Source organism: Giraffa tippelskirchi, chromosome X, assembly GCF_054371585.1.
Source record: "Giraffa tippelskirchi isolate mGirTip1 chromosome X, T2T-mGirTip1v1.2.pri, whole genome shotgun sequence".
NCBI lineage: Eukaryota > Metazoa > Chordata > Mammalia > Artiodactyla > Giraffidae > Giraffa > Giraffa tippelskirchi.
In genome coordinates this window covers 125,498,863-125,517,580 of record NC_137289.1, presented here as the reverse complement: position 1 = coordinate 125,517,580, position 18,718 = coordinate 125,498,863, and the positions used below count along the sequence as shown (strand labels likewise).

The window sequence follows — 18,718 nt, the reverse complement described above, 5'->3', positions numbered from 1 at the left end:
GCAAACTCTGGGAGATACTGAAGGACAGGGAAGCCTGGCGTGCTGCAGTCCATGGGGTCACAAAGAGTCAGACACCACTGAGCAACTGAACAGCAACAACAACATTATAAAAATGAAAAATGGAATATTTCCTGCCATATCAATAAACAAGCATGTCACAGTCACCAGCAACTACTGTCCTCCAAAGTGACCCAGTGAGCTCTTACTACATTCAAGAAGGAAAAGAATACCTGTCATCTAGTAGCCACTCCCTACGGTGAGTCCTGAGGAAACTCAAGATATGAAAATACAGGATACTGACCCCAGAGAGCTGAGGTGCTTAGCAAAGGAATGATTTCAATGTGCCCCAACTCTTGCATCTTCCCATACATAGAAAAGTGCTAAATTTCTTAACTTGAAATACCTGGTTTTCCTTTTTTTGACAATAATCTTTTGATGTGCAGACTACCTGCCCTTTGTTGCAAAACTTCTATATAATCTGGCTCTTTCCTTCACCTCCTTAGAGCAGTTTTCTCAGTGTTACTCAAGATGCTGCCTCCTGGGCTTACGTCCTAGAAATTTCCATTGAATAAACATAACTCTCAATTTTTAGGTTATGAACATACTTTTAAGTTCACAACAACAATGATGATGATAACAAATGAGAGATTTACTTCGGCGATATTCCCACTCTTGAAAAATAATGTTTAGCACAATAAGTCCTTACCTTAATGTCAAATGGTCCTGTTTGATTTGGTTGGTTGTAAATTTCCAACTGACTCCTAATAGGAGACAGCCACAGAAGCAGATGATTTAATTGCTCTTCAAGCTGTCCAAGGTCTTTTATGTGAGTCTCAATTTCTCCTTGTTTCTCAGGTAAAATCCTAGAAACCTACAAGGAAATAAAAAAATAAAAGACTCATGATTTAAATGAAAAAAATAAATATTTTCAAAAACTATTGTTATGAAATATTATAGAAATTTACTGAATTTGGTATTTAATAGCATAATATTGATGACTTACATGTGTTATGCGTTAGGATTTAATTCATGTATGACAAATAATTGATTAATAATCTTTCCAAAAATTCTATGCTTTGAAGGCAACAAACCTTTCTTTTTAAAATTCAAAACACACAGCCACACAAATGCACACCCAACTCCGACTAATGAAAGTAAAAGAGTGTATTCTTCATTTTCCCACTCATTCATTAACGTAATGGTGTCTTGTATATTATATGCCAGATACTCTGTCTTTATACTTGCTTCTAATGTTCTTTTATGGTCAGGAAAATTGTACAAGGAAATTCTTTCATCTACAAAGAAAACTGGTGATGTAAGCGTTTCTGTGAACTATAGTTTGCGAGCTCAAATATAACCAAGTAAAACAGAATCAGACGAGTGGAAATAAAAAGTAAAAAACATTTGAATTAAATTATAATGGAATGATTATCAGTAATTTTTACTAAGTGCCAAAAAACATGTTTAGAAGTTTCTCATTTAATATCTTCTTTAATGTGCCCAACAAATCTGTCACATTGATACTATTATCTCAACTTTATAACATTCTACAATTTTGTCCTAGATTGAAAAATTTAAATAACTTGGGAAGCAGTGTGGTATGCTGTTCAACGTTGTGAGGTCTAGAGTTAGGCTGCTTGGTTTCAGATCGTGGTTCTGTCCTTTTCATACATTTTGGTCAGGTTTTAACTCCCAAAGTCTCCTCTACAGAATGGAGGCAATGGTAGTATCCACTTCATAGGGTCACAGTAAAGATTAAATAAAGTAACCCATGCAAATTGTCTAGAGCAAACAGAGATGCAGACATAGAGAATGGACTTGTGAACATGGAGGGGAAGGAGAGGGTGGGATGAATTGAGAGAGTAGCATATACAAGTATACACTACCATATGTCAAATAGAGAGCTAGTAGGAAGCTACTGTATAACACAGGGGGCCCAGCTCAGTGCTCTGCAATGACCTAGAGGGGTGGGGTGGGAGGGAGGGGATATGTGTATACTTATAGCTAATTCACATTGTAGTATAGCAGGAACAAACACAACGTTGTAAAGCAATTATCCTCCAACTAAAAATAACAGAAAAAAACAGAGCAATATTCTGTATGTCAGTAAATGATAATAAAATCATTAGTGATTATTGCCCAAGCTCAAGTGTAAGCAGAGAGCCAGGAAAAGCAAGAGTAAAGCCTTTTTCTTCAGATTTTTAAGGGCTAAACAGGTACACAGGAGTAAAGAGTGTAAACTTGCAATAGCAACTCTTTATGGTATTATTAATAATACTCTTGTAATAATGTAACATTACATTATAATACTTAATCAACTTATATGCAGAGTACCTCATGTGAAATGCCAGGCTGGATGAAGCACAAGCTGGAATCAAGATTGCCTAGAGAAATAACAATAACAGATATGAAGATGACACCCCCCTTATGGCAGAAAGCAGAGGAACTCAAGAGCCTCTTGATGAAAGTGAAAGAGGAGAGTGAAAAAGCTGGCTTAAAGCTCAACATTTAGAAAACGAAGATCATGGCATTGGTCCCACCACTTCATGGCAAACAGATGGGGACACAATGGAAACAGTGACAGATTTTCTTTTCTTGGGCTCCAAAATCACTGCAGATGGTGACTGTAGCCATGACATTAAAAGACACTTGCTTCTTGGAAGAAAAGCTATGACAAGCCTAGATAGCATATTAAAAAGCAGAGACAGAACTTTGCCAACAAAGTTGCATCTAGTCAAAGCTATGGTTTTTCCAGTAGTCATGTATGGATGTGAGAGTTGGACCATAAAGAAGTCTGAGCGGCGAAGAATTGATGCTTTTGAACTGTGGTGCTGGAGAAGACTCTTGAGAGACCCTTGGACTGCAAGGAGATCCAACTAGTCAATCCTAAAGGAAATCAACCCTGAATATTCATTGGAAGGAATGATGCTGAAGCTGAAGTTACAATCCTTTGGCCACCTGATGTGAAGAGCTGAAATGTATTATGACTACATTTGTATATATTGTGCAAAATGTACGCAAATGCATGAGTAATAGGCTAACATCTAGCCTGGGCTGATGTAGGACAGCCTGGGACTGACCTTAGACTTCCACAATAATGTGTCCTTGGGACATGAACTTTACGATGAACGAGAAATCCTGTATCTGGCTTGTTTCTTATATGGAACTATGCCTGGATTGGGGAAGCTGGGAGTCGCAATATGGCCCATGGGCCTTTATGACTAACATGGAGTAAAATACAGCAGGGAAATAGAGGATGTGGCTTCTATCTAAAGTGACCTGAAAATAAATGAAATAAGATACCAAAAAGTACATTTCTAATACAATCATCTGAAACTAAAATGGATTGCTGTTGCTGTTGTTTAGTCACTCAATCCTATCTGACTCTTTTGCGACCCTTTGGACTGCAGCCTGCCATGCTCCTCTGTCCATGGGATTTTCCAGGCAGGGATACTGCAGTAGGTTGTCATTTCCTTCTCCTGGCGATCTTCATGACCCAGGGATTGAACCTGCGTTTCAGTAAAGTGGATTACTAAGGTTCATAACATTTCTCTTTCTGTAAATATTTAAAATAAAATTGGTTAGATTTTTTTAATCTGAAGAAAAGTGAAAAAATAAATTAAGTGACCTGCATAAACTCTGGTTTTCATCTCTGGCAGCTTTTCCCTGTGTGGATGAGTCAAAAGAAGCAACATGCGTGGGTAGCATGGAATGTCTGGCCATGCATAATGAATCATGAGGCTGTATCGGCTTTGTCTGACTTATATCCTGCTATAAAACCAAGTAAATGTAGTATTAGATCAAAGCTTATGTGGATTTCATGAGGACATCTATGGTGCTGAACTATAGTTATACATGTATGTGAATGTGAGTGTGTGACAGTTGATATCACAAATATAGTACCATGCATATATCATCTAATAATACCCTCAACTTATCTTTTCTGGCATCTCTAAGGAGGGAACTAAACAGCTTATTTTTATTGGATCATTTTCTACTCACAGGTAAATGTAAAAATCATTTTATTGCTTCAATGCACAGCATTTAAGAGTCACTAGATTCTGACGTTACTGGACATAAAAGCCATAATACATTCCTAAAATCTCTAAAATCGAGCGTGAACTCACTTTTATATCTGATTACAAAATAGTTCATGTTTCATTTAGGCTTTGATAGTTATGTGCAGAAATCTGGGTAACCTTTAGCTAAGATAGTTGATTTCCTTCTCATACTCCCAACTCATCCCTTCCTGGTTATAGAGATAGAACCATCCCTGACAGAAAACAGTGCGACGGGTGAGATCTGACTAACATCTGGAATAATTAAAGGGTTGCTTACAATGAGATTATGGGGCACAAGGAGTTTTCAGCTTACTTATGGAACCTATACTGGACACATCCCCACAAACCTGTGCTTCCCACTATCATAGCATTTACCTTATACTATTTAATTTGTTATTCACATTTAATTTAATAACTAAATTCCTACACATGATAGATCTTCAATAAATATCAGTTGAATGCAAGAAAAACAATTTCCAGACTCAGGATTAATTTCTTTCTTTCTTTTTTTTTTTTTGCGGGCATCTTTATTTATTTATTTTTTTACTTTAGACCACCTCAGGTTTAATCCAATTACTTTCAACAATTCCCATGGATTTTTAAAAGTGAATTGCTTGTATTTTTTCCTTAAACTTTACAATATTGTACATATCCAGAGTAGTCAACAACATAAAAACATATAATGTTATCCTTAAGTTACTCTTAAATTAACTTTAATCCTCAAGTCATCTTTAATTAAAAATCAAAAATATTAAGTTAATTGGACTATATAAAAATCAGAGACTTATGCATGGTGAAGAAATCTAAAAGCAAAGTAAAAGGAAAAATGACAAATTATGAAACAAAAATTTGTGACAGACATCTCAGATAATGTATTAATTTCCTAATCCATAAAGAGAGCTTCTGCAAATTAGTAAGAAGAAGGCCAACAACCAAAAGGAACACAAGACAAAAGTTAAGGGAACTGCGGAAAAGAAAAAAAAATGACAACACAAATGGATTTTAAACATGCAAAAAGAAGTTACTCTTTGGTCACAATGAGAGACCTGAAACTTCCAAATACTGTACTGACAAAATAAACCCAAGTTTAAAACACACTAGGCTGCCAAGGCTGTGGGAAATTCAGATTCTTATACATGGGATGTACATATTGGTGTACCTCCTATGGAAGGAATTTTGGCAATATTTACCATATGCATATAACCTTTGACCCAGAACTTTTACTTCTAGAAATTTATCTTTTGTAAGTATATTTCTGGAGTTAAAAATTAATGTTTGGGGATGGTAGAGCAGATAGTAAATGGGATAGGGGATTTTTCACCATATTTTTGAAAAATAAAAATGTTTTACCTTTGCAAAGAAATAAGTTAATTTAGAAAGGAAAGCTACTAGCTTTTGTTGCTACCAAAAACAGTGTTGAGAAATTATACTTTATATATTTTGGTAACAAATCATTATTAATAGGATATAACATATCTAATGTGGAGTAGGAAATGGCAGCCCAATCCAGTGTTCTTGCCTGGAGAATTCCATGGACAGAGAAAGCGTGGCAGACTACAGTCCATGCTGTCACAAAAAGTCAGACATGACTGCATGCACATACACACACACACACACAACATATCTAAAGCCATCAGTCAAAAATGTGATTATTTTCCTAGGACAGTATCACTAAGTTAATCATAGGGTGGAATTTGAGGCCTTGTAGCATATAATTATTGTGCTCCCTCTCTGCCCTTCAAAATGGTCTTTAGGAACTAATGGCTTCCTCTATACAGTTCCTGGAAAAAGGTAACAGATGTGAATAATTTATGATGTAAACTAAAAGTTTTGTTTTGTGTTAGTTTCTATGTGCTTTAAACTAATTTACTGTTATATTTATTACTTCATAAGGTGGCTCAGACAGTAAAGTGTCTGCCTGCAATGTGGGAGACCCAGGTTCGATCCCTGGGTCGGGAAGATTCTATGGAGAAGGAAATGGCAACCCACTCCAGTACCCTTGCCTGGAAAATCCCATGGACAGAGGAGCCTCATATGCTACCGTCCATGGGGTCGCAAAAAGTCAGACACGACTGAGCAACTTCACTTCACTTCACTTCATTCTTATCAAAATAGGGACAGAAACACTTTACTACCAAAATACGTCATTTTTCCTAGTTATCTTTTTAAGTATTAAAAAACCATGCTCTTCATATAACACACGCCCTATGGTGAAAGAAAACAATTAATGACATTCAGTTCCTTTATGCCTTAATTTAGTATCTAACCAAAACTTGACCTAATTTCACACAAGATTAGGCTTCCTTTTCAGTTTTTGAATATTAATATCAAATGTGTAGAAGTGTTAATATTAAGATATATAGAGGTGTCTATTTTACAAATAAACAGACACTAAATGTTGACTTGGTATCTTAGATCACAACTACTCTAGAGAAATTAAAGGGTTAAGTGTAAAAAACATTAATAATGATTGAATAAACTGCTGGTGTGGAGAAGCCCTTTAGAAGTGACAGGAATGTGAATAAACTATTAAATATAATATTTGCATTGTTCACCTAGAAATTAAGGCCAATTAGCAGAATTAAAAACAATAACAACTGGGAATATTTGTATTATCTATCAGCCAAAGGGTAATATTATTGCATATAAAAAGATTCTTCAAAGGGTGAAGAGAGATGGATAATCTACTGGAAAACTGAATAAAGAATATAAACAGGAATTTGACAAAAAATGCAAACAGTCAATAAACAAGAGAAAAGTCCAACCACTAAGTAGTCACTGAAATGCAAATTAAAATAACAATGATATAGCACTATTTGCCTATTATATTGCTTTTTAAAAAGTCATTTGCCAAAATTCTGTAAAGTAAGTGCTCTTATGATGAATTTAAGAGCATTAATTCTTACATTTTTAGGGATTAATTTTATAATTCATACCAAAAAGCAAGACTTCTACCCTAAAAACTATAAACATTACTCAGATATTAAGGAAAATTTGAGCAAAGAGAGGAATATACTTTGTTGAAGGTTCCAATACTGTAAATATATTAGTTCTCTTCAAATAATGTGTAAATTCAATGCAATCCTAATCAAAATTACAGCAGCTAGTTTTTAATAAAAATTGATATCACAATTCTAAGATATATATGGAATTTCAAAGGGTTAAAAATGTCTAAGACAATTTTGAAAAATAAAAAGTTTAAGAATGTTTATAAGCAGATATCAATATTTATTTTAGTTAATTATGTGTGATATGGCTGAGAGAACAAATAGACTACATACATTTATTTAATTTATGACAAGGGTACCCACTTTAGTTCAGTGGATTGTGGATCATCTTTTCAATAAATGGTTCCAGATTCATTGGATAGAATCTTGACTCTTACTCTACACCACATACAAAAAAAATCAATTCTTGATTGCTGCAGACCTCAATGTAAAAGAAAACACAGGAAAATATCTTGATGATTTTAGGTGAAGTGATTATTTTTTAAATCACATATAAAAAGCAGTACCCCTGGTGGCTCAGCAATAAAGAATCAGCCTTCAATGCAGGAGCCGAAGGAGCTGCCAATTCAATCCTTGGGTTGGGAAGACCCCTGGAGAAGGACATGGTAACCCTCTCCAGTATTCTTGCCTGGAGAATTCCATGGACAGAGGAGCCTGGCGGGCTACAGTCCATGGGGTTGAAAAGTCAGACACGACTGAAGCGACTTAGCATGTGCACATGCATAAAGGAAAAGACTGATAAATTGAACTTCATTCATCAAGACATATTATTAGGAGGAAAAAAAAAAAAAACAGGGTTTAAGTTGGAAGAAGATATTCATGATGCATCTATCTGACTAAGAGCTTGTATTAAAAAACTGTGACATCTATGAGAAAAAGAGAGGTAACTATTACTTTGTTCCCAATGGGCAAAAGATTTGCACAAGAACTTGACATTAGTGGATACAAAAATAGCTCTAATTATCAGATGCTCACAAATTAAAACACAGTGAGGTACCAGTTCACTTCCACCAGAATGGCTAGAAGGAAAAGGAATGAAACTGTATCCTCTTGATGAGGATGTAGAACAACTGGAACTCATACAACTGCTCATGAGAGTGAATTAGTGCAACCATGTTGGACAACTGTTTGGTGCTATTTCCAAAGCCAAACACACACATATCTTATGATCCATTCATTCTATTTCAAGTATATAATAAAGAAATGTGTATATATATGCACTAAAGGACATGAACCTCGTAACAGCATTATTTATAATAGCGTCATACTAGATACAACCCAAATGTCTACCAACAGTAGAATAGATAAACTGTGATATATTCACAAAATAGGATACTATAAAGAGAATAAGAAAATAGACTATGGTACATGAAATAGTATAGAAGAATCTCACAAAACTAATGATGAACAGAATTCAAACATAAGAGCATATACTGTATGATTCCATTTATATTAATTTCAAACACAGGCAAGACTAATAGAGGTGTCCTAAGTTAGCAGAGTGCTTATCCTTGGGTGAAGGTGGTAGCTGGGAAAGGGTTAATAACTGGGAAGAAACATGATGGAGACTCCTAGGGTAATGTTCGAATCCTTGATCTGGGTACTAGTAGCATGGGTATGAAAACTCAAAAAAATCCATCAACGTCTCTTGTGTACTTATTCTCTATGTGTTCATTTCTTGTCCTTCAATTTAAAAGATTCAACGAAAATATTTTTAAAGCCTGAAAAGTATTCATTCCTTCTAATTAACCCGTGAGGAAATTAAAGCTCAAAACTATAAATAATACTCCTAAGTTTACTAGTAAGTGGAAAAACTCAGCCGTAAGCATTTAGGTTTTTCTGACTCCAAATTCTACTTTCCTTTTCCCTTCTAAAACATAGGTTCTACTATCTTTTCAAGCTAATGTATTATTTCATAAATGGAGTCTTAAAATTCATACCTTTAAAAAGTTTTCACTTTTCAAGAACAATCTATACCCTTAATTCTCATTATCACTAATGAGATATACACTTAGATGTCAACTTTATTATGAAATAATATAAATTAAATGTATTTCAACATATTTCAAATATAAACATATTTTGAAAACAAAAGAGCTACTATTTGATATTTGGTAATTCATGACTCTATTATATGAGACTACAAGAAAAACTAGATTGCTTATTGAATAAATTGTTGGATTATGATTGATATGAAGTCATGATTAAATGATCTTCATATAACTGCAATAAGTAACTTCTGTATTTTGGTAGATTTGTTATTCATTTTTAAATGTTCTTTTACTTTTGATGTAAAAGTTATCATTTGTATTTAACACCATAAAGAGACCAACTTCAGTTTCTAACAATATAAAACTTTCTAACATAATAAATCAAATAAGCAAAAGAAAAATCAAAATCCAAATCAATTCATCTTATATAATTTTACAGACACTCTTAGGAAAAAAACATTGTCATAGATCAATAGATCAACAGGAAAAAGATCAACTTAAAAGAAAAAACTGAACAAGCATCAGAAACAGACAGTTCATGAAAGAAGAACTATAACTGACCTATATAAGTCTATTAAACTGTTAAACTTCACTAGGAACTATAGAAGTGAAATTCAAACAGTGAGGTTCAAATCAACTGCACCTATTGATTTGGCATAGTTTTAAAAAATTTTATCTTGTAATACTAAATGGTGGTATGATATAATAACAATAGTTCAGGGAACTGGGTCTCCTCATACATTGCTGGTAAGCAAGTGTATTGGAATATCCCTGAGGGTTGGGGCTGGGAGTGAATGGGGTAGAGCTTTTTTGCAGTACATATCTAAATATAAACATATTCTTACACTTAGACCAGAAATTCTATTTCTAATAATTTATCTTAAGGTGACAATGATGTGTACATAAACTATAGGAACACAGCCTCATAGAGATGTAAAGCATCTGAAATAGCTTACATGCTCACCAATAGGTATGGGTTAAAAATTATGAAACAGCCATTCAGTGAAATACTCTGCAGTCATTTAAAAAGTGATGTTGATGAATATTTAGTGACAAGGGGAAATGTACACTGTACCACAAGTTTAACAGCTACAGTTTCTGGTAACAGATTATCTTTTCTGAGATGCATTTTGAATTTTTCTGCTTTTTAATAACAAAATGACTATTTTACATAGATACACATGTATACTTCTTCTATAGAAACAGAAAATTGGTGTGGTACTTATAATGTGTCCAGCGTTATTTCAGGTGTTATTGATAAATCAACAACATTTAGTAATAACAGTTCTATGATGTAGGTACTAGTATACTATTGTCCCCATTTTACACATGAAAAACTGACTCAGAGAGGCTGAGTGACTTGCTTAAGGTCACACAGCCAAAAAGTAGTAACTAAATCAGGATCTGAACCCAATATGAAGTTTAGAAACATATGCTCTTAACCAGTGTACTATTATATTTTATCTCCCTTTATATGACTTTGACAAAACACACTGACATGAGTACAAAAGGAAGTCCACTTTATTTCATAGCATTCCCTGAAATAAATTCCTTTAGTTACTGATTGGATCTTAGTATAATTTCTTCATAACTTTGAAAATATGTGGGATGATAAAGTCCTATTGACCTCTTCCAAATTCAACTACCAAATTCAATTTCCAAAATTCCACTCGTTTTACTTTCTTGCTTAAATCATATGACTGATTTGCAATTTTCTCCAAACTTTTTAGTCCGCCTTTTAAAGAAACAGCTTTCAACAATTTGACCTTCTCTACTATTTTTCACATCTTTCTAATGACAAAACTCCATTTTGGTGAAAATGGTGACTTCATTGTTCTTGTTCTGCCCCTTGACTTTTCTTTCTTCTGTTCCGCTGTCACCATCCACTCTGTCATTAAAATGCCTTCTTTTCTCTCAATAAAGTATCTTTTCTCTTAATTGACACATATAAAACTCTTCTCCATCCTTCATGTTTTGGGTAATGAAAGTGTGACCTCCTCAGAGAAGATTGCGTAATCCCTTTGGATGGAAATAATTATTCTTTCTAAAAGATTCTACAGCATTTATTATCTATGCTACTTCATCCGACTTTGTCAGTTAATGCTTTTTTTTCTTTACTATTCTCTTTTAACTTGTATCTTCCTGCCTTATCTCTCCCCAAAGCTTGAATACCCACACACACAACCACACATCAGGCACACACATAACCTTGACTGAATTTATATATTTGTATACCCTTATCACCTTTCTTCAATGGACATGGATCTGAGCAAACTCCAGGAGACAGTAAAGGATAGGAAAGCCTGACGTGCTGCAGTCCATGGGGCAGCAGAGAGTTGGACATGACTTAAAGACTGGACAACAACAACAAAAACCAGCTTCTTTTCATGATATAACATTTGTTAAATGACCAATCATACAAACCAGTCAGTCATTTGCCACTAGAACACAGAAGAGAGAAGGTGAAACTGACGAACAGAAGCAGAGCTCTCTTCAAAGTACTTATGCCCTCACGTATGTCGCATTTCTAACTCTGCTTTCTGTTTGAGTCTACATGTGGATGACCAAGCTCACCAGAACAGCAAGACCAGGTCTTGCCTGGCAGCTGCTCTGGTGAAATGTCACTTGGGGAACAAAGGAGTATGAAAGGTAAGTCGAGAGGATTAAGGAACACATGTAGAAGACTCAAGTCTCGATGTATTTTCTTGTTAGCTATGTTGATGTCATGGATTCTGGAGCTAAAGACTAGATTTACATTAATTACAGTACTGGCAGGAACATTCAATTAATTCAGTGGCTATATACCTAGTAACTGCTTTTGTTCAGGCCACTGCCCTATATACTATCCATAAATCTATTGTCTTTTTAATTGATTCAAGTCGCCTATTGCATGGCTAAGTATAAACCTTCACTGCCAACACTAACCCACTTTGAGAACAGCTAAATAACAGTGCATTCTAAATGCAGCTTAAACAAATACTCTCTTGTCAACCATTTTTTTTTTAAACTTCCAACATTTAGTAATATCAATTCAGCAATTCATATAGAACATTATCTTTCTTCAGATAAAACACATTTGGTGTGGAATATTTGGAGGCCTCATTTTACCATGTATATTTTTCTATCTCAATAGATTAGAGCTACTAGAGAACCTGAACTTAGGAAAGATATTCTTAGGCACAAAACTCAAATCATTTTTACAAGTGATCTCCCGGTAAAATAGCCCTCACTAGGAGGTCATTTCTTTTCTTTCACTCTGGAAACCTAAAAGAATAATGAATATAAAACTGAAAAATATATTATGGGTATATGCCACCAGACATTTTAAAATTATAAGTGCATGTGTAATTTTAAAGTGACAAATTACAATTCATTTATAGGACAGTCACCCCACTCCCCCAAACTCCATGGCATAACTCTTGGGATTTTACTTTAAAAGTAAGTGGATTTTCTTTTTAAAGCATGTGGCTATTACAAGGTTTAAAGATCTATATTTCCTATACTGCTTCTAATTTTAAGAGGAAGTAACAGTTGAAGTTTCCTATATCAAGTCATAGTGTATATTAGTTTCACTGCATAACCACATCATGGCCACACCTGAATTTTGTTACTGTTGCTGAAGATCTGAAATGCATAATACATGATGAGGTAAGTGAATACTTCTAGGGAGATTTCAAAGTCAGTAAAATTTGATGAACAATAAATAGGTTTGCAGTCCTTGGAGAACTCTGCCCTTATTACCACACTAAACCCATATTGGCTTTTAAATAAACCTTGGTGTTCACAGGCAGTATTCTTCCTCATTAATTTCTTAGTTTGCAGTAAAAACAACTAACTCCATGGTAAAATAATCCTTGATAATACACACAGTTCATGGAAAATACTTTTTGACTGTTCACCTTGATTCGAACCTCCTGTAAAGATAGGAAACAGGCCCTATAATGGCACCCAGAGGCATTAGACAAGTAAAGTGAATTGGTGAAATTGATTTGCCCAAACTTCAATAGCTATCATTTATCTTCTAAATAGATTTTGTAGGGATTTACACCCACCTAACTATTCACCTACTCACACACTCTTTACTACATAATGTGATTTTGATCACATAGTGTTTAAACCCTAAGGACAATAAAACTCACAAAGGAGTTAAAAGGTAATTTTATATGATATATACACACCATAGAATGTGTTGTTACAAATTAACCCCATATTTTCCTTTCCCTCTCTCTACCAGCTCATACTCATTCTAAAACAAGGAAAGAGCTCTTTGATTTTTCACAATCTTTCATCAGCGGTCTTTGTTCTTATTTACTTAAAAGACCTTAGCAGCAGCCTGACTGATACAGAAAAAACGTCCTTCAGGTTCTTAGATAACAATGCCTTCTATTTTGTGTTTGTTCTGTTCATTAGTTTACTTGACCAAAATTCATGGGAAACTATGTCATGATTTGTGTAATTTTACCCAAGCAAGTAGAATCACAACAAATTACAGCTGCTTCATATTTATTAAGATAATCCTTGAGGTGTCAGTTAAAATTGGCTATTTTAATAATAGAATTTTTTTTAAAAATCAAAATTTTTTTGCTAATTTTATGTAAATCCTTATGTTCCAGAATATGAACTTTAGAGAAAAAAGGGGGAAAATATACCACATAATCACATATTCTCAATTTTAGAAGTTTTCTTTAAAAAAGATCTTAACTATTTAAATATAACTTTAAACTTAAATCAGTTTAAAAATACAATTTAAAAATCAGGTTTTCAGTTGTACTTGCCACACTTACAATGTTCAAAACCCACAAAATATTGGCTAGTACAGATGGAAAACAGAGCCATCACTACATAAAGTTATTCCGGACAATGCTACAAGCCATGTTGCAATTCTTGCTTCAGGATCTATGTGCCTAAAAGACTTATTAATCCTCATGATTTCTTTTTAAAGGAGAACAAAATATTTTAGAAAAGGATTAATCCAGGAGTGTTCAAATACATAAACACATTTGATAGTTCTGCTAACATGACAATGGACTGCTGTTTTTCATTTAAAGATTTTTTGGCTAGAACATTTGTTGTTTTCCAAAACTCATTTCTTCAGAGAAAGAAATTCAGTACACTGAAAAGGAGTCCTATCTCTTTGCCATCTTCTGAATGAAATCATTTTATTATGTTTAAAAATATCAAGATTACAAACTATTTTTGTAACAAATGATATAATCCACATAACTCACATTTATATTTTCTCGGTATAGTAGTCTATATTGTTGCAAATTGGTGCATTATTGTTATTTATACCGTGAAGCAAATGCATATTGCATTACCCGCAAAATGAAACATGCCTGACAATGAAGAAAAATCATTGTCCCTGGGAGTTTTAATCTTACTGATAAATAAAATAATGATGTGATATAGGATAGTCACTCCTGGAAATGGTGATACTTAGGGAAGGTGTTCATTGGTATTGAACACAAAAATGGGAGGATGTGTCACTGGCATATGGTAAATTGAAGCTTTGCTAGATATGCAGACAATATGAGGAAAGAGAATAAAACTCAGATGGTAAAGAATCTGCCTGTAATGCGAGAGACCTGGGTTCGATCCCCGGGTTGAGAAATTCCCTGGAGGAGGGCACGGCGACCCACTCCAGTATTCTTGCCTGGAGGATCCCCATGGACAGAGGAGCCTGGCGGGCTACAGTCCATGAGGTTGCAAAGAGTTGGACACGACTGAGTGACCAAGCAGACACACACACATGTAGCTGGAAGAGAAAAGAGTGCAGAAGGGAATGTGAAGAAGACAAGAAAAATTGATTTCTTTGAGGGGGAAAGAAAACAAACACAAAACCTGGGCAGAAGTCAGGGCCAAAACAATGATGTTTTTCTGCCAGCATTTTCGCTCTAAGCCCATTTCAACCACATCATTTAGTCATTTCAACCAATATTTTTGCTACCTCATGTGAAGAGCCGACTCATTGGAAAAGACCCTGATGCTGGGAAAGACTGAGCGCAGAAGGAGAAGGAGGCAACAGAGAATGAGATGGTTGGATGGCATCACTGATTCAATGGACATGAGTTTGAGCAAACTCTTGGAGATAGAAAAGGACAGGGATGCCTGGTGTGCTGCAGTCCATGCGGTCGCAGAGTCAGGCATGACTTAGTGACTTAGTGACATTTCAACCAGGGTCCAGGGTCGAGGGCAGCAAACTATGGCTCATGGTTCAAATCCAGCTACCACCTATTTCTACACAGTCTGAGAGCTAAGGATGTTTTACATTTTAAATAAATGACAAAAAGTCAAAAGACACATGATATATGAAAATTAAATGAAATTAAATAAAATTCAAATTTGTGCCCGTGAATACAATATTATTGGGACCTGGTGATGAAATAAAATTCATATTTTAAGACAAGAAAAATTTAAAAATACATTTTTTTTCTCTGCCCATTTGGGCCTCCTCTCTCCCCTCTAGTGTCCACTATGTATCTAAATTATGCATTAACTGATCTCCTCAACCACAGAAATACCTGCTCAACCATAAAGATCAATTTTCCTTTTTCTGGTGTCAGCCATAACTCCTTAGAAGATAAGAATCCTTTCTCAATCTTGTAAGGGATCACAATGACCCACCACTTGCCTTGTATATGCAGACTTCCCTGGTGTATATGAGCTTACCTAGTGGCTCAGATAGTAAAGAATCTGCCTGCAATGCAAGAGACCTGAGTTCAATCCCTGGGTCAGGAAGATCCCCTGGAGAAGGGAATGGCTACCCACTCCAGTATTCTTGCCTGGAGAATTTCAAGGACAGGGGAGCCTGGAAGGCTATAGTCCATGGGGTCACAGAGAGTCAGAAATGACTGAGTGACTAACACCTTCATTTGGTGAACTTTTTGTACAAAGACAATATATCATTTCACTTAAAGATAGCAATTGCTTCAAAACAGACTAAGTCTGATGACTTGGGGAGATACTGGGCTATACCTAATTGAAGCTCTCAGCTTAAATATTTAGTTATGACCTTATTAATATTCTTAGCTATTTTAGTTGTATTCTATTTTACAGGATTATTATTTATTGAATTACCAAATGTGTGACTGGGCCTCAGATAAAAATAATAATGACTTAGCAATTTGACACAATTGATTCAATATGTATTTCTAGAAGATCAATCATTGCAATAGTGTAACTCTAGCTATGAGAAGAAGTAACAAGAAGAAATCATTTCCTGGGCCACAACAGACTAGTAAAATAGGTATTGTAAAGGCTTTTGTATACTAATGACAAGGCCTAGTCCAGTAAAAGCACATTGAGTAGCCTATCAATGAAATACTTACCTGACCTTGGAATAAACATTCCTAGCACCCTGGAATAAGTGGATCAGAAAAAGCCTCCCAAACGTTGGTCGAAATCAAGACCAAAAGAGAGGGGATTGTAAATAATGTTGCCAACCATCTATTTCTATAAGAATCAAGTCATTAGCCACTCCAGTCACTGACCTACAGTACACCGGGAAAAGAATTCAGGGCAAAGTTCAGGATGAGGCATTTTGGGAAAACTAGCCAAAGTGGCCCCCTGAGAGTTAGATAACTTTCAGGAGAAAAATTTTTATGAACTCAATCTCTTGCATTTTCCCATACTTAGAAAAATACTCAAATCATTAACTAAGATAATCTGTTCCTTGCGAATAGTAGTAAGTTTCTACCAAGATATATTCTTGAATACACGTACCCCTTCATCAAATCACATATATACTGGCTCCCCTCACCCCTTACCTCTTTGGAACCATTCTCAGAACTCTCTAGAACACTCTCTCCCAAGTTATAATCCTCAGGTTAGCTCGAATAAAAAATTTCATTTCTTTCTTAGGTTGACTATTGATTAATTTTTCATCAATACTTGTCAAAGCCATTTGTTTTCATATTGCCTATGGCTGCTTTTGCACTCTATAGGCAGCATCGAATAGTTGCTGCTGAGATCTTATGGCCTCCAAAGCTTAAAATATTGACTCTGCAGCTTTACAGAGTTTGTTGACTCCTGCTCTAGATGACCAAGGAGTTGTGGCTCAACCTCCAATACGTCTAACCTCTAGTACTTTTCTCTGCCTGTCTCCTGGAGCTGCTTCAAGGGGTGGATTAGTGAGGGAGGTGCTTCCGATTCAGTGTATTAAAAAAAAAAACACACTTAAAAAGGTAGCATTCATTTAACTCATGTCTCCTCAGTAAATTCTTCATCTAACTTTGAAAATATATGAAGACAGCAAACTCCATCGGAAATCATTAAAAATCCAGTATCTCCCTGGCTTGTTGCTGAGGAAGTTTGTGGCCAGTATGTACAAATGTCTGATTTGGCTTGGCCATCCAGTGGGGACCAGCTAGCTGAAGCCTGTGGTGGCAGTCAGCTGAAATTTGGAATCTGAGCATGGCAATGGTAAATGCTTAGCAAGATCGAGGTATCATATTATTATTTAATTTTAAATTCCTTTCAAATTTGCTCACGTGATTCAGAAGAAAAGCAAAAATGGAATAAAGAACTTTAAAAAAATGGAAATTATCTCCCAACAAAAAAGCCAAAGAAAATTTAAAAATACTGTTATTATATTCTGTAAGTTACTCTGAGCCTTGAGGATCATTGCTCTGCTCTGAGATACCTTCTCTAGCTTGAACATTCTATGAATAAATTTCATCACTGGCAGAGAACAGAGAAACGTACACAGCCCTGAGTGTGTCACTGAGTTTAAAGGAGACAAAGACTGTGTCAGTCTGACACCTGGATGTGCATGAACATAAAAGATGTTCTCTGAGGGTTTATTAGAAGCCTGTGACATAGACCTAAAATGTGGAAAATCCCAGGACAACAGGATACCTTGTCACCCGAAGCAGATGTAAGTTTAATTTTACTCACAGTAAGATAATGAGCAATATAATAGAGCCTAACAAAGCAATTTTGATACAGGCTCAACACAATCAACTGCTATGGTGCTCTAGTCATTTATTTACAGGATTTAAACATCTTTCCTCCAAAGTTGGGATTTCTGCCAGATCACCTGTGTAATGGATCTAATTCAATGACCAACACCAAATGCCCAACGATTTTGTCCAGCCCAAGGGCTTTGCTGGTGCGGGAGGTGCAGTTCCTGGCTCTGGCTAAGGTTGAAGCTACATTTCTGATGATTTGACCACATTTGAGGCACTGGTTTCCAGCAGAGAGCTGAAACACAGGCATTCTCAGGCCTTGGAAGCTACCACTTTCAGGATCAAGTTAGGGAGACTCAGAGATACAGAAGGGAACCAAAGTTTTGGAGCATGTGGATACTATTTGTGAACTTAAAAAGAAATCTTCCTTTGAAAGGCAAACATGGAACTTGCTCTTAACTTCTGTATTGTTGATTCATTCCCCAAAGGCTACATATGAAATAGAAACTCGAGACCCGTATACAGTTGCCTCTTGTGTGTGTGTGTGTGTGTGCTCAGTTGTGTCTGTCTCTTTGTGACCCCAAGAACTGTAGCCCACCAGGCTCCTCTGTCCGTGGGATTCTCCAGGCAAGAATACTAGAGTGGGTTGTCATTTCCTACACCAGAGGATCTCCCTGACCTCTCAGTACACTCCTATTGGACCAATGTTTTTATTTTTTCATAGTGATGAGACTCTTAAAACAACCGATCCT

General features: G+C 35.5%; 1 protein-coding gene across 3 annotated transcripts in view; it reads right to left on the bottom strand.

Annotated features, from left to right (window-relative positions):
• DMD (dystrophin) overlaps positions 1 to 18,718 on the bottom strand; it is a 2,147,259-nt gene that overhangs the window by 766,191 nt on the left and 1,362,350 nt on the right. For all 3 annotated transcript variants that reach the window (XM_081564318.1, XM_081564319.1, XM_081564320.1), the window contains one exon: positions 707 to 871. In XM_081564318.1, coding sequence (XP_081420444.1) covers positions 707 to 871 — 165 coding nt within the window. The remainder of the gene's footprint in view (positions 1 to 706; positions 872 to 18,718) is intronic.